Genomic DNA, 24,937 nt, shown 5'->3' on the forward strand with positions numbered 1-24,937 from the left:
GCATGGTCTGAAAAGTTCAAACACTGTCAAGAAGATCACAGTCCAGGAAGCTGGGAAGATGGATCAGCAGTTAAAGATACTTGCTTACAAAGCTTGCAGGCTCAGGTTCAATTCTCCAGCCACCCATGTAAAGCCAGATGGGCATTCATTTGCAGTAGCAAGAGATCTGAGTATACCTACACAAGCACACACACACACACACACACTCACACACACATGCACATGCATGCAAATAAAATTTTTTTTACAGGAGAGATCTACATTATTATTTTTGAAAAATATACACAATAGCTCTTCATAAATGCTCACCGCATTAACAAAGAAATGCCATTTCACTTTGGCTACAAAGGCCTTTCTCTGACAGAGGCATACTCACAGCAATGGTCTATTTGAATTCTTTTTCTTCCTCTCTCCGACACATTTTTTTTAATTTATGTATTTATTTTTTTCTTTTCACAATTTTTATTAACATTTTCCATGATTATAAAAAATATCCCATGGTAATGCCCTCCCTCCCTCCCACCCCGCAAATAAAAATTTTTAAATGACCACAATCCAAATTCTCTTCTCAGATTCAAGGCAAACTTTTTTTTCTTTTGATTTTTCAAGGTAGTGTCTTGCTCTTGTCCAGCAAGTGCTAGGATTAAAGTCTATACCACTATGTTCAGCACAATGCAAACTCTTAACTGTGAGCCCCTATAAAACCAAAAGGATGGGCTGGAGGGATTGCTTAGTGGTGAAGGCATTTGCCTGTAAAGCCAAAGGATCCAGGTTTAGTTCCCCAGGACCCATGAAAGCCATATGCACAAGGTGGTACATGAGTCTGGAGTTTGTTTACAGTATCTGCAGGCCCTGGCACATACTTTCTCTCTCTCTCTCTCTCTCTTTGTCAAATCAATAAAAATATTTTTCTTAAAAATCAAAAGGACTGGACAGATGGCTTAGCAGTTAAAGTTCTTGCCTTCATTGCCAAAGGACCAAAGTTCGATTCCCCAGGACCCATGTAAGGTTCAGGAACTTCTTACGCTAATTATCTATGTGGACATTCTCTTTCATGATGTCTAGTATATGTATTGTTAACTTGCTGTTGGATTTTTTTTGTTTCTCAAGGTAGGCTTTCACTCTAGTTCAGGCGGCTGACCTGGAATTCACTATGTAATCTCAGGGTGGCCTCAAACTCACAGCAATCCTTCCACCTGGCCTCCAAGTGCTGGGATTAAAGGCGTGTGCCACCATGCCCACTAGGACTGTTTTTCTTTTTCTTTTTTTTTAATTAATTATTTATTTATTTGAGAGCGACAGACACAGAGAGAAAGACAGATAGAGGCAGAGAGAGAGAATGGGCGTGCCAGGGCTTCCAGCCTCTGCAAACGAACTCCAGACGCGTGCGCCCCCTTGTGCATCTGGCTAACGTGGGACCTGAGGAACCGAGCCTCGAACCAGGGTCCTTAGGCTTCACAGGCAGGCGCTTAACCGCTAAGCCATCTCTCCAGCCCCTGTTTTTCTTTTTTTAATCAATTTGTAATTGTCGTATATTCTGAATATAAATATTCTTATGGGCCTGGGGAAATGGCTCAGTAGTTTAGTGTGCTTCCTGTGCAAACATGAGGGCTTCAGTGGGCTGGAGATTGCTAGAATTTGAATGTCCAGATCCTGTATAAACAGCTGAGTATGGCCACACATACTGGTAATCCCAGTCCCACAGGCGAGCAGAGACCCAAGAATCATCAAGAGTCCAGAAAGCCTCAGAATCAGTAAAGAGACTATTGTAGACAGCTCCATTTGCTAGGATGAACCTCTAAACAGACACAGTTTATGGGAGGAAGGGATTTATTTCAGCTTACAGATCCAAGGGAAGGTTCCATAGATGGCAGAAGAAGCTGGATTCCTTTCACAGGCCCGAGAGAGACAACTAAAACAGCCAGTCCCACAAGCACAAAATCACACCAAACATCAGAAACCCAGGCAGAGCTCAGACTGCTTTGCACACCTTTAGGCTGGACCCCAGGATCCACCCCATGACACCTCCTCCAGACAGGTAGCTGGAAATTCATACAAGCTTTTATAAAAATATCTGGGGCTGGAGATGTGGCTTAGTGGTTAAGGTGCTTGCCAGTGAAGCCTAAGGACCCAGGTTCAATTCCCCAGGACCCACATAAGCCAGGTGCACAAGACAGCACATGTGTCTGGAGTCCTTTTGCAGAGGCTGGAAGCCCTGGTGCATCTATCCCTATCTGCCTCTTTCCTCCTCTACATGGGCTACATGAGACCATTTCCAAATAAAACATAAACAAAACAAAAGCTAAGTTCTCCAATCTTTTGTAGTTTTAATGTAATGCTATATTATTTACCATTCTCATTGCTGTGACAATGCATGACAAAAACTAACCTAGGGGCTGGAGAGATTGTTCAGTGGTTAAGGCACTTGCTGGCAAAGCCAAAGGACCCAGGTTCAATTCCCCAGTACCTACTAACACCAGGTGCACAAAGTGGCACATGCATCTGGAGTTCATTTGCAGCAGCCAGAAACCCTGACATACCCATTCTCTCTGTCTCTCTCTCCCTCTTCCTTCTTTAAACTAAATAAATAAAATAGTTTTTAAAAAAAACAACTTAGAAGAATGGCTTGTTTTATTTTAGCTCACAGTTTAAGGTTACAGTCTCTCATGGTGGGAAAGACATAGCAGCAGTAGCATGAGGCAGCTGGACACAACACAGAAGATACATGTGTAGTTATGTGTAGCTCTGTGTGGGTATGTGGGAAGACACAAGTGAGTGATTACAAATGATACAATTTCTTCTTCAAGCTTGATTCTTTATCTGTAAATATTCAATAACTGTCCATGCAGACAACTTGGCTGCACACAGAAGAATGAGACGGCAGCAAAAGGCTATTTGTGGGGAGGGGGTGTGGCCATCATGGAATATTCTCAAATTTTTCAAAAAATGAGCAAGATATTATGCAAGAAAGGCTGTTTTTGCGTCCTTGGCCTGAACAAATAAAACAGCTAGTTAAAATGGTGCTGATACTGTTCTGAAATGGTGAGTACCCTGGGCAAGATTTTGGTTAGAAACAGGGTAAAAGAATGTCTGTTTCAACAGGAAACCCATACAGAATTATGATAGCTTTAGAATAATTAAAGATAAAATGTAGGCTGCACATGTGGAGAGATAGGCTGTTTGGATACCAGAGAAATTGGCCAAGAAATAATATTTAAATATTTATTTGAGAGAAAGAGGGAAGGAGGGAGAGAGGAAGAATGGGCATGCCAGGGCCTCTAGCCACTGTAAATGAACTCCAGACGCATGTGCCACCTTATGCATCTAGCTTTACATGGGTACTGTGCAATCAAAAATGGATCCTTAGGCTTTGCAGGCAAGGACCTTAAATCCGCTCAGCCATCTCTCCAGTCCAAAAGCATCTTTTGTTGTTACACAGAAGTTAAATTCAAAGCAAATTCTGCACAGGGCCATAGTGAAGAGCTTAGAATCAACCAGAATTTATCTGGGTTTGAATATGGGGACTGCCATGTTGTTTTCCTGGTTCAGCTTCACTCCACCATTTGGATTCAGAACAGAAAACATTTCCTCAGCACACACTCCACCAGGCATTACAGCAGGCTCTTCCATATCACTTTGAACGGGATTACCATGGATGCTTTGTGTCCCAAGAAAGGCATAAAGAAAATTAGCACTGACATTTTAATTCACCCAATGCTGTTTGCACATTTTGGTTTCTCTAATGGAATTAAGCCTGTGGAACAGATGTGTAACATACAGTACCTCAATGGGAGTAACTACAGAATTCCTTAGTGGAACATCCTTTCGGCCCTGCTCAGCTGGACCACTAGGAAAGTCTAGAGTATTCGCATGGTGTGTAAGAAACAGGAGATTGACTGTCCCTTCTAGGTGGTTTACCTCGTGGCTCTCATAGGATGGAGTTTTGTTCACAAGCCTATGCTAAGAAACTTGGAAATGGAGCTGAACTGTTTGGTTTGGAGCAGATGTTCCACTGTATTCTGCAGTGAAGAAACAGGCTGACAGCAGGGCCAGCTGTGGGCACAGCCCAGTTCTAGAGCTAATTTTTTCCTCTCCTGTTTTCCCCCAGCCCTTCCTTTTATACATACATACATATATATATATACATATATATATATATTACATATATATGTATATGTATGTGTATATATGTGTGTGTATATATATATATATATGTATGTATTTACATGAGAGAGAGAAAGAGGCATATAGAGAGAATGGGCATGCCTGGGCCTCCACCCATTGCAAACAAACTCCAAACACATATGCCACTTTGTGCATCTGGCTTATATGGGTACTGGGGAATCGAAAGTCCTTTGACTTTGCAGGCAAGTGCTTTAGCTGCTAAGCCATCTCTCCATCCCTCTTCCTTTTACTGTGTGTGTGTATTAAGTAAAACCCAGGACTCTGAGCATGCTGGGCAGGCACTCTATCATTGAGCTATGCCCCCTTTCCTACTCTGGCACCTCTTCTTTCTGGTATGAGAAAAATGTATCTTAGTCTGATGTGTGTAAAAAGATCAAATGTCTCTGAAAAACAAAGCCAAATGATGAAAAACAAAGAAAAGGTTAGGATTTCATGTTGTGGAATGTCACCTTGACATGCAGCTTTTACAGAGGCAAGAAGTCTAAGCAGGGATAGGAAAATGTTTTTAAATGTGCCTTTACACAATTAAAAAAAAATAAGAAATTGACAATAGCGTTTTTTAAAATGTTTATCTTACTTGGAAATAAGGCATCTTTCTTGGTAATAAGATGGCCAACACAACAACCCAGCATTAAATATAGAAGTTAATGGGAATTAATACTAAGACACAGTTTTAAAAAATTTGGAGTTGCCGGGCGTGGTGGAGCATGCCTTTAATCCCAGCACTCAGAAGGCAGAGGTAGGAGGATTGCCATGAGTTCAAGGCCACCCTGAAACTCCATAGTGAATTCCAGGTCAGCTAGTGAGACCCTACCTTGAAAAAAAAAAAAGAAAACTTGGAGTTTTGTTGTTGTTGCTGCTGCTGTTTTGAGATAGGGTCTCACTGTAGTCCAGGCTGACCCGGAACTTGCCCTGTAGCCCAGACTGGGCTCAGACTCATAGCAATACTCCTACCTCACCCTCCTGAGTACTGACATGAGCCACTATGCCTAGCTCCTTTGTTTTTCAGTGACACAGGGTTTGCCCAACTCTAAAGGCATTTTTATTATATAGGTAGTTCTCCATTTCCTGACTGTCTTTTTTAAGGTTAAAAATATGGGGACTTGGGAAATGGTTTAGTGGTTAAAGCATTTGCCTGCAAAGCCTTCAAAGACCCCAGTTCAATTCCCCAGGACCCATGTATGCCAGCTGCACAAGGAGGCACATGTGTCTGGAGTTCCTGTGCAGTGGCTAGAGGCCCTGACATGCCCATTCTCACTTTCTCTCTGTCTCTTTCTCTCTCATAAATAAAAAAATAAAATATTTTTTAAAAAACATGTTGGGAGCCAGGCGTGGTGGCACAAACCTTTAATACCAGCACTCAGGAGGCAGAGGTAGGAGGATCGCCATGAGTTCAAGGCCACCCTGAGACTACATAGTGAATATCAGGTCAGCTTGAGCTAGAATGGGATCCTACCTCCAATAAAAACAAAACAAAAATGTCAGGAATAGTGGTGCACACCTTTAATCCCAGCACTCAGGAGGCTGGTGAAGGAGGATTGCCATGAGTTCAAGGCCAACCTGGAGCTACAGAGTGAGTTCCAGGTCAGCCTGAGCTGTGAGACCCTGTCTCAAAAAAAAAAAAAAAAAATACAATGGTGACCACGAGCAAAATACTGGATAAACATGTATGAAAATATCATATGAAAGCCCCATTATTTTGTACAATGAATATACACTTTTTTAAAGAAATAAGGGGGTGCCAGACAGATGGCTTAGCAGGTAAGAGGTCCTCCTGTGCAAGCATGAAGGCCTGAGGGAACCTGACACCACTTGCGTTCAATTCCCCAGAACCCACATAAACAGCTGGGCACAGTGATGCATGCCTGTAACCCTAGTTTTGCAGGCAGCAGACACAGGGAATTGCTAGGGCTCATGAAAACAGCAGGCTCTGGAATCAGTGAGAGACTGTCTCAAGGAAACATGCAGATTAAGTCATGGAAGAGGCACACCCAACATTCTCCTCTGGCCTCCACATGTGTACATATGGATGTGCATACACACATACACACGACATGTACTACTACACACATGCACATACCAAAAAGAAATGATCTGGGGAGGAAGGCTTGCCTTGCAAGCATGAGGACCCATTTGATCTCTACAGCCCATTTGAAAATGCCAAGCATGGCAGTGCCCACCTGTTATCTCAACACTGGGGAGGCAAAGATAGGAGTCCTGAGGTTCTCTACTAGTGTAGCTTACTTGGCAAGCTCCAGGCCAATGAGGGAGGGACCTGTAATCTCATGACTACAATCTCAGCATTTGGGAGGCTGGGGCTACAGAGTTTGGGCTACAGTGAGACCCCTGCCTCAAACCTCCTCCACCAAAGGAAAAAGCAAGAAGAAAGGTGGATGGTATTCCTAAGGAAGGACACCATAAGTCATCCTCTGACCTCCACATGCCCCCATACACACATGCACCCACATGGTACATGTACACACACACCAAGGGCTAGTAATGTAGAACAGTTATTAGAGTGTTAGCCTAGATTGCAGGAAACCCCAGGCTCGATCCTTGGCACCACATAAAACTAGGCATAATAGAACACAACTGTAGTCCTAGCACTCAGGTATTTAACAAGTTTGCGGCTAACCTGGGCTGTAAAAGATGGTCTCCAAAAGAAGGCAGGGAGGGAGGAAGGAAAGAAACTAAAAAGGAAGAAATGAAAGAAAATCCTAGTAACTAATAGGTATAGCTTTTATATACTTTCAGCTTCCTGAATGAACATTCTGAAGGCAAAAAAATAGTCATTGACACAAGAATGAAATGGGATAGTGTCACCCAACATCAGGTGGGTTTTTGTTCTTGCAGCTGCTTACTGGCAATATTTCCCCTGTGATGTTTATGTCTGTGGTATTTGAGGTGCCCAAAGACTCTTAGGCAGGGAGGATTTATCTTTAAAAGTCAGTAGTAGGGCTGGAGAGATGGCTTAGCGGTTAATGCACTTGCTTGCGAAGCCTAAGGACCCATGTTCGACTCTCCAGATACCACATAAGCCAGACGCACAAAGGTGAGGCAAGTGCAAGGTTGCACATGCCCACCAGGTGATGCAATTGTCTGGAATCCAACTTCAATGGCTGACACCCTGGCATGCCAATTCTCTATCTCTCCTGCTCTTAAAAAAAAAAAAAAAAAAAAAGTCAGTAGTCAAATACACTTTCTCTAATAGCAGATTATAGTAGCAGAGCAGGACAGGAATTTAGAGCTCATGGTGTACTCTGACCACTAGACAAGTTTCGGGAATCCATAGGATAAACTACAAGTGAAATTGGTGTGATTGTACACTGAATAAATGATTGGCTTCTTTGTTTCAGTGTTCTTGTAAGAGGGGGAAGACAGTGCATCTTGTTTTTTAATATTACTATTTTTTTAATTTTTGTTTATTTTTATTTGAGAGCAACCAAGAGAGAAAGGCAGATAAAGAATGGGGGTGCCAGGGCCTCCAGCTGCTGCAAACGAACTCCAGACGTGTGTGACCCTTTGTGTATCTAGCTAACGTGGGTCCTGGGGAACCAAGCCTCAAACCGGGGTCCTTAGGCTTCACAGGCAAGCGCTTAACCGCTAAGCCATCTCTCCAGCCCAATATTAGTATTTTTTTTCTCCACCTGTGCATGGGGGATGGGGAGAGTATGGGCTCACCAGGTCCTCTTCTTGCTACAAATGAACTCCAGATACATGTGTCATATTTTGCATCTAGCTTTTAGTAGGTACTGGGAAATTGAACCCTGGGTTGGCAGGTTTTGTAAGCCTTTAACCATTGAGCCATTGCCCTGTCCTGACAGTATGTTTTAGAGAGGTGAAACCATTTCTCCTAACTTAAAGGAAACAAAGAGAAAAATAAATAAATAAAACCATGTGTATGTGACAAATTATGAGTAAAGGTACCTGACAAATCTTTGCCACATGGCATAAAGGGACCAATCACAATATGTAAGTGAAGGCTAAACAAAAGTTATCGAACAATGTGGTGAAATTACTCAGCTTTGCCATTCCCCTGGCAAACAGGCAATGAAGTTACTGAGGTCTTCCTTCCAAAGGAGAGCGACTCACATCACGTGCTAGGCTCACACTTGGCACCTTATCTCTAGGTCCGCATGATCACTGAGAATCTAAGTCTGATCAGACTGAGGAGGGCAATGTCATGGCTATTGTCTTCAACTATATCTGCCTAGTGGCCAAAACACAATGGCACATGGTCCAAAGAGATGGCAAGTTAGCATAAAGGGCCAATTTGAGTCTTTCCTTTTCCTGCCCACAACTGAAGTAGAGTGTTAACAAAGCAAGCAACTAACATGGCAGATGGCTCCTGGTCTGAGTCCTTTGGGGATGGTTTCTGTCGATAAATTTGTGAGTTCCTAATACCCAGCCTACTGAATTCACAAAAGTGCATTCTGAGAGGAAAGAGGAGAAATATGTTATGTTTTATCTTTAGTCTAAATTAAATTAATCTTATATTAGAGAAATATTTGAAGACTGGAGAGATGCCTTAGCAGTTAAAGGGGCTTTCTTGCTAGGCCTGCTGGTGCAGTTTCAATTCCCCAGTTACCACATAAAGCCAAATGTACAAAGTGGCATATGCCTCTGGAGTTTGTTTGAAGTAGCAAGAGGCACTGGCAAGTCCATTTTCTCTTTGTGCTCCCAAATATATTTTTTAAAAATTTGAAACATGGTTGGAGGGACAGCTTAGCAGTTAAGGCACTTGCTTGTGAAGCCTAAGGACCCATGTTCTACTCTCCAGATCCCAGGTAAGGCAAATGCAAAAAGGTGAAGCAAGCGCAAGGTCACACATGCCCACTAGGTGGCATAAGCATCTGGCATTCCAATGCAGTGGCTGAAGCCCTGGTGGGCCAATTCTCTCTTTGTTTCTAAAATAATTTTTTTTTAAATATTATTTATTTATTTATTTATTTGAGAGCGACAGACACAGAGAGAAAGACAGATAGAGGGAGAGAGAGAGAATGGGCGCGCCAGGGCTTCCAGCCTCTGCAAACGAATTCCAGACGCGTGCGCCCCCTTGTGCATCTGGCTAACGTGGGACCTGGAGAACCGAGCCTCGAACCGGGGTCCTTAGGCTTCACAGGCAAGCGCTTAACCGCTAAGCCATCTCTCCAGCCCTAAAATAATTTTTTTTTTTAAGATAGACATTTGGAGCTAGTGTCTTTTGATTTTTGTCACTCTTGTAATTTCACACTTGATCTTAGCCAAAAGGCCAGGAAGTAATCTTGTAATTTCAATATGTACTCAATTTCAATGTATTCTATTTTGTAATATCCAAGGGGGAATTTTTGGAGTAACTTTAGATAACTCATTTCAATATATAAATGTATGAATGGAGGGATCTGACTTTAGTCTGAAAAAAAATATATGTATATATATACCTACACACACACACACACACACACACACACACACACTGAGGGACTTGTCTGCAATATATATATTTCCTCTTTTGGTCCCTTGCCCGGTACGCTTGGGCCCTCCTCAGTGGGGGGGGGGGGGGGAGGGGTATGGGATTCACTAAATTCTACTATGTTGCCTTCAGTCTGTCTTTTGAGACCAGACCCCCAGAGTGACATCAATTGTTCCTGGGTATCTTGCTGTCCACTTCAGAATACCATTTTGAAGCCTTTAAATGGAGTTAGATTTAGACGGTAGTCATAAAAATGGACCAGTGGGGCTGGAGAGATGGCTTAGCTATTAAAACACTTGCCTGTGAAACTTAAGGACCAGGTTCTACTCCCCAGTACCCACGGAAGCCAGCTACACAAGGTGGCACATGTGTCTGGAGTTTGTTTGCAGTGGCTAGAGGCCCCGGTGCATCTATTCTCCCTCTCTGCCTTTCTCTGTCAAGTAAACAAACAAAAACAAGAGATAAAAGGGCCAGTGAATTGGGGCTAAGAAAACTTGGGTTCTTGCCCTACTCTGTACTTGGGAACTCAAGTGAACAATTTAACGTGCGTCAAACAATGGGAATAATAAACTCTGTGCTAGAAAGTTCTGCCAAAATTTCTTTCTTTCTTTTTTTTTTTTTAAAAAAAATAAAGCAAATCCTCGGCACCCTCCATCCACACCACTCACTATGATACCAAGGGCTGTTGTGCCCCATTCCTTCCTTCCAGTCCCCCGTTAGCCCGCGAGCCCCGGGACCCTTCCCCGCGGGGCTCTCAAAAGACAGAGCGAGGAGATCCCGGAAGAGAGCCGCGGTGACCCCGGCCCGAGGCGGCCCGAGCGAAGGGCGCGCGGGATCAGAACCCGGCGCCCACAGCCCTGGCGAAACGTGCCTCCCGGACTGGCCCGGCTGCCCGGGCGGAACCCTGGACTCCGTCAGTCAACTGCCGTCCGGCCGGGGCCTGGGCTTTTGTTCCCCGTGGCTCGGCGAGGCCCGGGCGGGCGGGCGGAGGCGGCGCTTCCTCCACGCGGAGGCGGGAGCCTCGGCCGCGGACCGCCGCACGAGCAGGTCTGGGAGGGAGACGCGGAGGGAGGAAAGGGAGGGGCGGCCGGCGAGGCGGTGGGCGAGGCCCGGTGACCCAACAAGAGCGCTGGGCCCGCGGGGACCCCGCCCGGCCCGGGGCTCGGGGGTGTGGGGGGGGGGGAAACGGGGTGACGGTGGGTGGACACAACGCCGCCGCCAACGCCAACGCCGCCAACGCCGCCGCAGGTTCCCCGGCCCGGGTAGCTCGCGCCGCCGGCTCCTGCGCACGCTGGGCCGCCTGCGCGCCTCAGGCCGAGGGTGTGAGCGCGCCGCCGGGCCGGGCCGGGCCGGGCCGGGCGCGGGAGACGGGCGGGTGGGCGGGCGTCCGGGACTCGCCGCCGCCGCCGTCGTCGTCGTCGTCGCCGCCGCCGCCGCAGGCCCGGGGCCCTCGGCCCGCCCCGCGCGCGCCCCCGCCGGCCCTCCTCCTCCTCGTCGTCGTCGTCGTCGTCGTCCCGCGCGCGTCCACCGGCTCCCGGCTCGCGCCGCTCCGTGTAGCCGCTCCCGGGAGACGAGGAGGCGGGGGCGACCACAAGATGGCGGGTACGTGGCCCCGGTTCTCCCCGGGCGGCGGCGGCGGCGGCGGCGGCGGCGAGGGCGAGGGCGGCGGTTCCCGGGCGGGAGAGAGAGGGAGCGGCGGGCGCGGGGTCGCCGGGCGGGCGGGCGGGGGACGGGCTGGCTGGGGCGCGGCGCCGGCCCCGGAGGACGCTGACCGCCCGCCCTTTCTTTCTCTTCCCCGGCGCGCAGACCTCTCGCTGCTCCAGGACGACCTGCAGGAGGACGCGGACGGACGTGAGTGACCCGCCCCGCCGGCGGCCCGCGGGAACCCCACGCTGGGAGGGCGGGCGGGCGGGCGAACCGACGCGCAGCCCGGCCCGGCCCGGAGACGACCCATCCGCGTGGCCCAAGTTCGGATCCCGCCCGAGGCCCCGTGGACCACCACCCACAGGGTTGGGGTGAGGGGGGGGCGTCGCCGGGCGGCTGCAGGGGAAGCCCCGTGTGTGGGGGGGGGGGGCGTGTGGGGTGTGTTTTTCCTCTTGTCTTCCTCACTGTCCCCTGAGGAAGGGAGGGGTCTGCGGCCCGGAGGTGTTTCCGCACTGCTGCTCGGTCCCCACCACCTCCTCCGGGTCAGGCTGAGAGGTGCCCCGAACCCGTCGTGGCTTCCGTACCCCCTCCCCATGCCCCCGGTCCTGAATGGGGTGCAGATCACATACCTGCGGTTTTCCTTTACCTCTCAGCACTTTCAAACCCCTTCCCCTCCCCGTTGCATTCGAGAAGGTTAGAAGGTGTGGCCTTGGCAGGCAGCCGTGACTAGGTTGAGATGAGCAGATTTCTTCAGGTCAAAAAGACCAGAACTTATCCGTATCCCCTCAGATGGCTAAAACTTCGGATTTCCGTTGAGATACTGAAGTTTTAAAAGTTTGACTCATTTGTGTTATTAGCACCCACCCCTCCCCAACTTTTTGACATTGTTTTCATCGTGGTGACGGGTAGGAATTGATATTTAGAAAGAAATCTTTCATTTTGTTACGTGCCTTTCTAAGCATCAGAAAATGATTTTGGGTGGATGTCGGGACAAGGTGAGTTAACTTGGAATTTATGCTCAGGATCCAAGATAGTGCCTGAAATGTTTTGAAATGCATTTCAGTTAAAATGAGTGTGCAAACTGTCTTCATGTGTAGATCATGGGAGACTTAAGGGGGCCAAGAAATGTGTACAGCTGAGATGTTTACCGTGATCCAGTTGCCCTTTACGTAGGGGAAAGCTTGCCCTCACCAGAGAGATGATTGAATACCTGTGTGAGTAAAGTGGACATGCTGCAATTGAAATTTCTCTTCTAAATATCATGCAGTTAATCTTAAGCCATGTCTGATGTGGTTTCCTTTAGCCAAATTAATTTTAAATTCCTGGTTGTTTTGAGCATAGGGGCACTCTTTAGAAGGATTCGCTAAAAAGAGTGTTTTTAAAGCAAATGAATAGGATCTTGTGAAATCTGCTTGGGTGGAAATTGTTTTTCGTGAATAGCTGCCTGCATGTGTGAAGGACAGCTTTTATATTGCATTTATAATGCTTTCCCAGCCCAGTAGTATGTTTCTGGCATAACTAAGGCAGTTACGGATTTTGGATCTTTTTCAGGTTAGGATTGGAAATGTGACCTTGATTATTTTATCTTGAGGCGGGGGCTTCTTGTTCTTATACCTTGGAAGAGTCCTTCCTTCAGCAAGTGTTAATGGTTGAGTGAAACAGCAGCATTCATTCACTTTCAGTGAGGTGTCCTGCAGCCCACCCTGAAAAGGAAGTGCTCCAGAGCCTTGTCCTCCTTGACTGGACATTCAGGCACGCAGTTTAGAGGGGAAGGCATACCCATTTCCTGCAAGCATTCAACAGGGAGCTTGCAAACAGCTGGGTCTGGGATGGAGCTGTGGAAAAAATGGTCACAACTCATGCCCTCTAGTGGTTTATGAACACTTCTAAGAGCGCGGTCGGGAAGACAGGAGCCTGAACGCTTTGTTGCAGCTTTGGAAGTAACACTTTGCATCAGCATGGGCAACTCGTTCCTCCATGAAGTCTTGTCATTTGTAAATAGGTATATTAAGTATTCCTTGCTTTCTAAGGGTTGTTCAGCACTTTCCATGAGCTGATGCTTGTCAGGCATTCAGGACTGGTGAATAGAGATGCTTGCTTGTCCTGACTGTTCTGAGAAAAGGCTTTGAGGAGAAGTAAGCTGGGAAGGAAATAGTGGTGTTGAATGTTATAGTCTGTACATAAAAATGTAATACATGAGCCACCCAGAGACTACATAGTGAATTCCAAGTCAGCCTGGGCTAGAGAGAGACCCCATCTCAAAAAACAAACAAACAAACAAAAAAAGCATCTCTGCCTCCCAAGTGCTGGGATTAAAGATGTGTACCCACTACACCCAGCCCATTGCACATTTTTAAGGTCCTTTCCTGATAGAGATAAAACCTTAGGCATTTGAAGGCACAAATAGCTGGTTATTTATAATTTGGTTGAAAATTTTGTTAGAGTAATTGCTAATCTTTCTCAGTTGCTAAAGTTTTTGCAGGTGGTACTTTCACTCAGAATATTCAGAGGATGGACATAACTGCAGTTGAAGGACGCTTGCATCTTTTGTGGAGGGAGAAAGAATGAGGGGGAAAGGCTAATTGGTAAGGAGGTTAAAAAAAAAAGCTTGCATATCCTGGAGGAGCTGAGCATAGTGGAGGGTCAGGGATTGTAAAGAACAGGGTTTCAGAGACCTTATGACTAGAGTTACTAGCTTGTGCTGATGAGTTTCACTTTGGCGGTGGCCAGCCTCCAGAGTCCTCTCACTGCAGCCAGCTGGGTCCCCATCACCCTTAGGATGGGGAGAAATGATTCTGTGGTCAAGCGCTAGAACCTTGGCTGCCTTTCCTAAATGCAGAGCCTAGATGGTGATGATAGAGTGATTCTGTTGGGTGGGTTGTCTGCAGCTTGAACAGTGCAGTATGACATTGGGGTTTGGAGCTTTTGAGGGGGCGTTGTCAGACTGTAATAAAAGTGCCAGGGCTTCTGTCTCAAGCTCCAAAGTCTGTACAGTGTAGAATAGGGGAGAGAGTTGTTTAAAGACTGATTTGGCTGGCACCTTTGGAGAAAAAGTTTCTGTAACCCAAGAAGTGGAAAATGAATGTATTGTATTATATTTGAAAAGACTATAAAGGCAAATAAAATCATTATTAGTATTATTTAAATTAACTTTAGGACAATAAGATGAAAATGTATTTTTTAAGTTTTTAGAATTCTGGTTTATAATTTAAGAGAAATATTTCAAGTTTTTATTGTCAGCAATAACACCTAAAGATAGCAACTTCAACGCAAATCAGAGTTCTAAATTTCTAAAGTGGGTAAGGTAGAACTTAAGAGATAGATTTGATGAGCTCATCCTTATGAAAATTCATTGAAAGATTTTGATTAAAATCTAAACTTTAATCAAAGAAACGTATGGAAGAACATTATTTTAAAAGGAAGGGTCTACAACATTTAGTAATTTACAGTAGCCTTCATAGGTTATTCTTCCCACAGTGCTGTAATGTGCAGGCTCTGGTGTTCTGACATTGGTAGATAAGTTAATTGGTGCCAAAAAGGATTTATTTTATTGAGGGTCAAAACTCATGAGTTCAGACAGACTTTCAACCTAGACTTTCTGCTTTAAAATACTGTTTTAAATGTCCTCTACTAACATTCTGAGCTCATAACACTCAGCAATCAAAACTTGCCATATAGGCATTTCGTTTGAAGCCATGCATAAAATACTCTTAAAATTCCATCTAGGGTCCTGCATGTGGTCTAGTTTAAACATAAGGGGAGGAGTGGAGCCTGGGTGTAATCTAGCTCATTTCATCTTTGCCCACTCTTGTTCTGGCAGTAACAAAGTACAGTGTTGAGGAACTTTTGAAGCTAGGTTATGGAATGTGCCACACTACAGGATTTTCCCATGGGAGAGACTTCCTGGGTTTGAAGGAGTGTTGAAATAGACTGCAGAAATGATGGGTCTAGAACTAGCTGCATGTGACTGCCCTGGCTGTGTTCCTCTAAGTCTCTAGTTTCTCTGGCTACTTTTGAAAGCCCATTTCGATAAACTTCACCTAGTCCTTGCTGTCACAGGAGGTGAGAAGTAAGAAGTAACTTGGGGCTGTGTTCAGTAGCTTTCAGAGAATTATTCAAAACCCTAGGGAGGTACCTTTGAAAGGAATGATATCTAGGTGCTGTCATGCAACTGGTAACACGTTTTGATTGCTACCGACAAGACCATACAAGAAAAGCAATACCCTAGAAAACAGCGCTTTCACATGGTTTTAGTGGTCCCCAGGTCTGTAGAGAACCTAGCATAATAATCCCCATGCTAACTATTCCTTTCAGAGTTTTTTTAGAAAGAAGAAAAAAGAGGAAAACCCTTTGGAAGGATGAATGTGATTGTAGCTGCATGCCCCCTTCCCATAAGAAGACCACGGGAACTACATGCACAGTTTGTTTTTGCCAGTGAAAGATAGCCTCTCTAGGGAAAGTGCAGAAGTCAGCCACATTTATTTGGGCACAAATTCAACCTGGTCCTTTTGCACCAGTCTTCTCAGCAAGGCAAAGACTTTGGTTATTAAACTATTGGTTTATATCTATGTTTATATGAATTTTGGCAAAAAAAAAATTTTTTTTTTGAGAGGGCCTGGAAAGATGGCTCAGCAGGTAAGAGCACTTGCCATTGCGAGTAGGACCTGATTTGCTCTGAGTTCAATTCCCCAACACCCATATAAACAGCTGAGTTTAGTGTGCATACCTGTAACCCCAGGCCTGTGGGGAATGAGTGTGGTCAGTCAGAATAAAGGCAGCAGCTGTGGGTGCAGTGAGAAAGACTGTCTCAAGGAACACAGCTGAGTGATAGACGAAGATAGTGTACATGTTCTCTGGCCTCCACACATGTGCACACGGGGCTCACACATGTGCACTCACATGCATACACCACACATACGTGCACACCAAAATGTACATTTTGGAATAAAAGGATTTTTCTCCTTTGTTGGTAAGGAACTTTTGCCCATCAACTTTCTTGTAGGGTTGGAAGTCCCTGAAGTTGAGTTAGGGTTTTGTTTTACGTTTGTCTTGTATCTGATGAACACATGGGAGACTCTGATGAAACCGTTTGGTCATAGTCATAGAATTCTAGAGCCTGCACAAAGGTACCTAAGAGGTCACACTAGCTTAGCTGTCTTACATTATGAAGGGGAAAACTGAGACTGAGTGGGTGTCTTCTGCATCTCTTCTACAGCTCTTCAATTCATAATGAATATGGTACTTTGCCATAATTGTAGATCTGAAGCAATACAAACATTTTCTATACTGTGTAATTATATACATGGTTAAATACTACTTTTAATTTGATATTTTAAGATATTTTATTTTTATTTATTTATTTGACAGAAAGAGGCAGAGAAAGAGTAATTTGATACTTTAAATGTGCTAATTTGCCTTTTAATTGGGATATTTAAGCCATATGCACTTAATATATTTAATAGTAGTATGGTTGGGTTTTCCATCTTGTCCCATCTTTTCCCTTTCTCCTTTTATCCTTCTTGTGGTCTCTTTTTTGTATTATTATTCATTAGTCTTTCATAATTTTCTCCTAAGATAGTGGTTGCTTGAATACTTAAAATTGGGGTGTATCTTTGGCTCACCACAGTTAACTTCACTTACATAGTGTAAGGCATTCAGTGTGCTTTCTGCCTCTGGTGTCTTCTGCTTACAGTCACACATTTCTTTCTTTTCTTTTCTTTTCTTTTTCTTTCTTTTTTCTTTTTTATTCTTTTAGAGAGCGGATTGGCACACCAGGGCCTCAGCCATTGCAGTTGAACCCCAGACATTTGTGCCACCCAGTGGGCATGTGCAACTTTGTGCTTGCCTCACTTTTGTGCATCTGGCTTACATGGGATCTGGAGAATCGAACATGAGTCCTTAGGCTTTGCAGGCAAGCAGCACCTTAACCATTAAGCCATTTCTGCAGCCCCAGTCACACATTTCAGCTCTGCATGTCAGGTACTCCATAGTACCTTTCACTCATATATTGTATTTTACTGCACATAGTTTTGCTTTAAACAACTCTATTTTAAAGAAATGCCTTTGGATTTACTACAGACTTCCCATTTATCACACTGCTTCTTTGTGGAGATGCAGGTGTAATTTCCCTTTGGTCTGTAGATCTTCAATACTTCTGCTGCTGATAATGTCAGCTTTTGCATGGATGGAAAAAAAGCCTTTGTTTCCCTTCATTTGAAAAAGGTTCTGTTTGTTGGGTCCACAGTGATAGGTGGAGACTACTTGCTGCTAATATTTTAAAGTTGTCCTACTGCCTTCCAGTCTGCACTCAACTAAGAAGTGCGCTGCCATTCTAGTCTTAGTTCTGTGTGTAAAGTGAGTTTTCTCTACTTAGCTAAAAGATTTTATGGGTAGTTTTAAGCAGATTTATTATATTATGGGTTGGTATTTTTTTCCTATCTATTGCTCATGGGCTTCATTGAATCCCTTGTGCCTGTGCACTAGTAGTTCTCATTAAAATTGGAATTTTTAGTATTTTTTGCATGCATGTGCATGCATCATGTGTGTGCATGCATGTATGTTTGCATGCTGGTGGAGGCTACAGGTTGACTTTGGTTGTCTTTCTCAATTGTTCTCTACCTTAACTTTAAAAAAATATTTATTTATTTGCAAGCTGAGAGAGAGAAAGAGAATATTAATGAGAATGGGCACACCAAGACCTAGTACCACTGCACATGAACTCCAGACACTTTGTACATCTGGCCTTACATGGGTCCTGGGGAATCAAACCCAGGCTGTCAGTCTTTGTAAGCAAGTCCTTTTTTTGGTGGGGGGGGGGGAGTTCAAGGTAGGGTCTCTCTTTGGTCCAGGCTGACCTGAAATTAACTCTGTAGTCTCAGGGTGGTCTCAAGCTCATGGAGATCCACCTACCTCTGCCTTCCGAATGCTAGGATTAAAGGCGTGCTCCACCATGCCCAGTAAACAAGTGCTTTAACTGCTGAGCTGTTACTTCAGTCCCTGCCTTAATTTTTTGAGTCAGTATTTTACTAAATGTGGAACTCACTGATTCTGCTAGACTAGCTAGCCATCAGGTGCCAATGATCTTCCTGTCTCCAACTCTGGGATTACAGGCACATGCATTCAGTTTTTACTCGGGTGCTAGGGATCTGAACTCAGGCCCTCATGCTTGTGCCGTAAGTACTTTACTGACGGAACCATCTCTCCAGCCCCGAGCTTTGGAATTATTTTTGTCCATTATTTCCCAAATATTTTTACATTCATCTCTCTCCTTTGGAGATGTCAAGTATACAGGTATTGAAATGCTTGACATTGCCCTACAGTTAAACGATGCTCTACTCTTCTCTCTGTGGGTTTCTTTTCTTTCTTTTCCCCCCCCCCCCCTATTTCAGGTGGGATTTTTTTTTTCATTCATTGTCTTCAAGATCCTTGTTCATTTCTTTTCTATTACCTGATCTTGATCTTATCCAGCCTTTTCTTATTGGGATTTTTTCCTTCTCTAGAAGATCATTTGGGGATAAAATCCCCAGTGTTCATGTCTCTCTTGCACTGCTCCCTCTGCTTCCTCCTGAGTGTGTGGATGATAGGTGTGTACCCATACCTTCAGCATAGGGAATACAGTTATAAGAATTATGTCCCTGTCTACTAATTCTGTTGAATTTTTCTCTTCATGATTTACATTTTCCTACTTTTAGCCTATTTGATAATTTTTTTTGGATATTAGACATTGTGGGTCTGTGTTGAATGTTAGATATTTTTATATTCATTTATATACTCTTGAATTTTATTCTAGAACATAGATAGATTTAAAGTCCTGTTGTGCTTGCTTGAAGCTTTTGGTGGGCAAAATTAGACCAGCCCTTGTGTGGGGCTTTTAATTTGACTCTTCCATGACCATACCGCTGAGTATCTGCTTGCTGTCCTGTATACTACAGAGATTTTTAAGCATTTTTGTTGACATACGTACAACAAGTATATAATGTATTTCGATCATAGTCATAGTGTTCTCCTTTTATCTTGTCTTCCTATTTCCCTGCCTTCTGAACAACAAGTCCCTAAAGAGGTTATTTTGTCATTGTGGTTGGTGAAGACAGGAACTCTTCCTGTTTTTTTTTTTTTTTTTTTTTTTTTTTGGTGTGTGTGTGTGTGTGATAATCAAGGACCTGATTTTTTTTTAGACTCTCACACTTGTACGCAATTTCCATATTCATCTAAAAACTCAAGAATCGGTGTTCTAAACTGGGTGTGGTGTGCAGCATATGGTGTCCAGCATTTGGAAGACTGAAATAGTATGTGTTCAGAGCAAACCTGAGCTACGTAGTGAGATCCTGTCTCAAAACAGCAAAACTAGCTGGGTATGGTGGCACACACCTTTATTCCCAGTACTGGGGAGGCTGAGGTAGGAGGATTGCCATGAGTTAAGTCCACCCTGAGACTACATAGTAAATTCCAGGTCAGCCTGAGTTAGAATGAGACCCTACCTCAAAGAAACAAAACAAAAGAGCAAAACTAGAAGGGGTCCTCTGCCGTGCTCACAAAAGCTTGCTACAATGGCTACAATGGGCTTCCTGGGTTCTCAAGTAAGTAGTCTGTTAGAACATGGCATTGGGGTCACTTGGTGCTGAGGCCTATCCCTCTAGGCAGCAATCTGGGGTGCCTGCAGCATCTCACTTGTTTCTTTCTTTCTTTCTTTCTTTTTTTTTTTTTTTTTTTTTGGTTTTCCGGGTATAGGGTCTCACTGTAGCCCAGGCTGACCTGGAATTCATTCTGTAGTCTCAGGGTGGCCTCGAACTCACAGCAATTCTACCTCTGCCTCCCGAGTACTGGGATTAAAGGCGTGCGCCACCACGCCTGGCTCACTTGTTTCTTTAACCACCAAACTTTGGAGATAAGTCTCTACTTTGTCTGAAGGGGAAGACCATGTTTTGCTATTAGTGCTTTTTTTAATTCAGAAAATACTTGTATTTGAATAAGGTAAAGTAGTTAAAAGTAGCTGTATTATCTTTTTTTAAAGTGTTTTTTGTTGTTGTTTATTTATTTGAGAATGGCAGACAGAGAAAGAGGCAGATAGAGAGAGGGAAAGAGAGAGAGAATGGGCGCGCCAGGGCTTGAGCCACTGCAAACGAACTCCAGACGCGTGCGCCGCCTTGTGCATCTGACTAACATGGGTCTTGTGGAATCGAGCCTCAAACCCAGGTCCTTATGCTTCACAGGAAAGCGCTTAACCACTAAGCCATCTCTCCAGCCCTGTATTATCTTTTATAATCTCTTCTTAATAGAGTTCCATTGGTAGTTTTATCTGTTTAGTCAATTTTGTAAGATGGACCCATGCTTTACTCTCACGTTCCTTCCTTCTCCCTTTCTTTCTTTGCCTCCTTCCATCTATTCCTCCTTCCCTTCTCCCCCTCCCCCTTTTTGGAAAGAAAACTAAGTATATTTAGTACACTGGGAAGAGATTGGTGGACATGGCAGTAAAGAGTACTGCATGCTCTTTGGCTTTTCAAAATAGGCATTTTAAATGCTGTTTAAGCAATCCCACTGGGGATTTGATTGGGAAATCATTAGTCATTTCTATTATTCATGTAGCATTTGGGAGAAGTTTCTTATGTGCTGTTGTATTTCTTTCCTAAGCAAATGGCCAGAACAAAGATAAAATCTGAGACTGGAGAGATGGCTTGGTGGTTAAGGCACTTGCCTGCAAAGCCAGAAAACCTCGGTTCAATTCCCCAGGCCCCACATAAGCCAGATGAACAAGGTGGCACATGCATCTGGAGTTCATTTGCAGTGACTGCAGGCCTTGGCATGCCCATTCTCTCCCTCCCTCTCTCACTCACTTACTCATTCACTCTCTCTCTCTCTCTTTCTGTGTCTCTCTGCCTATTTCTTGCTCTATCAAATAAATAAAAAAAAAATATTTTTTTTAAAAGATAAAATCTGTTCTTGAGTACAAAGTAGACTTATTTGCCTCAAAAGTCCCTAAGTGCTTACTTTTTTTCCTGGGGAAAAGCAATGAGAAGAGTGAAAATTCCTGTTCTGCAGAGCCCTCCCTGTCTTGCTGTGAAGAGGCCAAATATACTTGTGAGGTGGTGACAGCCACTGATGGATAAATGACAGTCAGCTAAGGGATGAAGCGGAAGTCTAGGAAGTAAGAATAAAAAAGAAGTGCTTTAACCTGGGTGTCAGTGCCTATCATGCCAGCATTTTAGAAGCTGAGGCAGGAGGATTGCCATGAGTTTGAGGCTTGCCTGGGCTACATAGTGAGACACTATCCAAACACACTATCTACAAACAAACAACTGTGAAAGCTGTTAGCATTTGGGAAATGCTCTCAATCTTATTACACCTTACCCATCTACCTGAACTCTAGGTCTTTCCCCCAGCCTCTTGATTTTTCACCACTTGTATTTTTTTTTAAATATTTTATTTTTATTTATTTACTTTTTGACAGAGAAAGAGAGAGAGAATGGGCATGGCAGGGCTTCCAGCCACTGCAAACAAACTCCAGACACGTGCACCCCCTTGTGCATCTGGCTAACGTGGGTCCTGGGAGATAGAACCAGGGTCCTTTGGCTTTTCAGGCAAACGCCTTAACCACTAGGCCATCCCTCCAACCCTATATTTTTTACTCCTAGAAATTTAACTCTATTTATTTGCTATTTACTTCATTATGTAATGATATTCCAAATCTCTCTTCTTGTTGTTCTTCCTCTATTTCCCCTCCTAACTCCTCACATTTTCTTCTTACTTTCCATTTTTCTTCTCTTCTACCTTCCTTACCTCCCTCCCTTCTCTCTCTCTCTCTCCCTCTTTATTTTTTTGATACTCGTCTTGCCTCAGCTTTCTGAGGGTTGGTATTACAGGTGTGCACCACTATACCCAGCTTCTCTCTCTTTCTTTCTTTTTTTTTTTTTTTTTTTTTTTTTTTGGTTTTTTGAGGTAGGGTCTCACTCTAGCCCAGGCTGACCTGGAATTCATTATATAGTCTTAGGGTGGCCTCAAACTCTCTGCGATCCTCCTACCTCTGCTTTGCGAGTGCTGGGATTAAAGGCGTGTGCCGCCACGCCCAGCTAGCTTCTCCTTTTTTAAATATTAAAAACAAAACACATACATATATAATATAAAAATCAGCGCTAGTCTTCCCTTTGCCTGTATTCCCTGGTTAATAATCTAAATCCACTTGCTGGGCATGGTGGCTCTTGCCTTTAGTCCCAGTACTCGGGAGGCAGAGGTGGGAGGATCGCTGTGAGTTCAAGGCCATCCTGAGACTACATAGTTCCAGGTAAGCTTGGACTAGAGCAAGACCCTACCTTGAAACCCCCCCCCCCCCAAAAAAAAACGAAAGAAAACAAAAATCTAATCCACTTGATGCTCTCACAGCTGAAGTTCTGGGAAAATTGTCTTATACTGGTGTCTTCACTTTTTTCTATTTTCCTTTACTACTTCTGTCACTGATTTGGTCTCCACTTTCAAACCTCAGGAGAAGGCCTTGTTAGATGACAGGGATATCATGTAGTCTAGCAGAAACTGAGTAAAATGAGTGGGCATCCTCAGTCCTTCCTGCCTCATTTGGGTAAATAATATTTATTCATGCCTCCACATACTCTTTGGTTAGTAACTTTGAAGTCAGGCCTTAGGGTTAGTCTTTAGCTATCCTTTCTTGCTTTTCTATTCCTCTACCTGAAGCTGCAGCTTGTTCTGAGAGAGAGAGTGTGTGTGTATGTAATTGCCTCATAGTGTAAGCATATTTTTATTTGCAAGCAGAGAGAGAGAGAATGGGCACTCAAGCAGAAAGAGAGAGAATGGGCACTCCTGGGCCCCCTGCTGCAGCAAGTGAATTCCAGATGCACATGCCGCTTTGTATTATGTGGGTATAAGGGAATTGAACTCAGATCATCAGACTTTGCAAGCAAGTGCTTTTAACCACTGAGCCAGCTCTCCAGCCCCATAATGATTGTTTTAACATAGACTTTTCTCAACAGAAAAGACAAAAGCAAGCAATAGTATTTTCATGGTCATTTCCCCAACATCCACCTAGTACTTGCATAGGTGTGTTTAATCAATTAAGTACTTTGGGGGAGGGCAGGGGGTTGAGGTAGGGTCTTACTCTAACCTAAGCCAACTTGAAATTCACTGTGTAGTCAGGGTGGCCTTGAACTCATGGCAATTCTCCTACCTCTGGCTCAGGAGTGCTGGGATTAATGGCATGTGCCACCACGCCCAGCCTAACTCTGCTTTTTAGTTTTCCTGTAGATGTGAGTCCAATGATGACTTCATCCTGACTTATTGCTGTGACCAAACATCTGACAAGAAGCAGCTAAAGGAAAGGAAAGGGTTTATTCTGGCTGACTGCTTTGAGGATTTATATTCCATCATGGGAAGGCATGGCAGCAGGAGTAGGAGACTAGCTGTGCAGTTTGCATCCAGAGTCAGGAAGAGAGGGATAACAGGAAGTCAAGCCAAATTATAAAACCTCAAGGACTAACCCCAGTGATCACTTTTATCCAGCAAGGTTCCATTTCCTAAAGATTCCATAACCTTTCCAAACACCAGCTAAATAAAGACCAAGTGTTCAATCACACGAGCCTGTAGGGGACATTTTACATTCAAACCACAACATTCCGCCTGGCCCAGTCGGCTCTTTTTTTTTCAAATATCCCCATAGTATATATTTATTTATTTACTTACTTATTTATCTATTTATTTTTGTTGACAACTTCCATAATTATAGACAATAAACCATAATTCCCTCCTCCCTTACTTTTCCCTTCACAACTCCATTCTCTATCATATACCCTCCCCCTCTAAATCAGTCTCTCTTTTATTTTGATGTCATCATCTTTTCCTCCTATTATAATAGTCTTGTGTAGGTAGTGCCAGGCACTGCAAGGTCATGGATATCCAGGCCATTTTGTGTCTGGAAAAGTGCATTGTAAGGAGCCCTACCCTGCCTTTGCCTCTTACATTCGGTCCTCCACCTCTTCTGCAATGGACCCTGCTAGTCCTGGAATGTATGATAGACATGTCAAATATTCCCATAGTCTTTAATAGTCCCAATACTGCTTAAAAATCTAAAGTATCTTCCAAGACTCAAGATAAATCTCTTGATACCTGTAAAAAAAAAAAAAAAAAAAAGCATACAAAGATTGGGTGCATAGCAAGGAAAGATTGAACCAAACCAAGACCAAACCCCAGTAGGTCAAATAACAAATCCTGTAACTTTATGACTAGTATGTGGGATCTTCTGGGCTCCAGAGTCTGGGTACCATGACATTCCAGCTCTGCTACGTGTAGCACACATAGCTTCTCTCTTGGGCTGGCTCCACTCTGTGCCTGCAGCTTTCCTTGACAAATTCCCTTGGTCCTTTTATCTCTTAACATTCTGGGATGTCCATTACAACTTAGGCTTAACCTTCACAGCTTCACTCAAGGGCCTCTCAGAGCCTCCTCTTAGAGAATCTGACCCTATCTCAGATTGCCTAGCCTCCATGGCTGTCTGAAACTGTAGCACAAGATTCCTTGATTCCCTCAGTCTTGTATCTTTTATATTTATAAGACCACCACATGGACAATGCTGCTAGTTTCTGCTGCCAGCTTGGATAGAACCTGGACCTGTGGTTCAAGCATGTAGAATGGCACCTGTGTATCTTGGTTGCTGAAGCT

At 44.1% G+C, this 24,937-nt stretch overlaps 1 protein-coding gene across 4 annotated transcripts in view; it reads left to right on the forward strand.

The window, feature by feature from the left end:
- Positions 1-10,657: 10,657 nt before the first annotated feature.
- Positions 10,658-24,937, forward strand: part of Ppp4r1 (protein phosphatase 4 regulatory subunit 1) — a 59,802-nt gene continuing 45,522 nt past the window's right edge. For 2 of the 4 annotated variants that reach the window (XM_045143133.1, XM_045143134.1), the window contains exons 1-2: positions 11,137-11,239; positions 11,444-11,488. In XM_045143133.1, the coding sequence (XP_044999068.1) occupies positions 11,233-11,239; positions 11,444-11,488 (52 nt within the window). In that variant the 5' untranslated portion in view covers positions 11,137-11,232. Of the gene's footprint in view, positions 10,685-11,136; positions 11,240-11,443; positions 11,489-11,579; positions 11,653-24,937 lie in introns of those variants that run through there. The other 2 variants (XM_045143135.1, XM_045143136.1) reach the window with 2 other exon arrangements.

This window comes from Jaculus jaculus, chromosome 2 (assembly GCF_020740685.1).
Source record: "Jaculus jaculus isolate mJacJac1 chromosome 2, mJacJac1.mat.Y.cur, whole genome shotgun sequence".
Lineage (NCBI taxonomy): Eukaryota > Metazoa > Chordata > Mammalia > Rodentia > Dipodidae > Jaculus > Jaculus jaculus.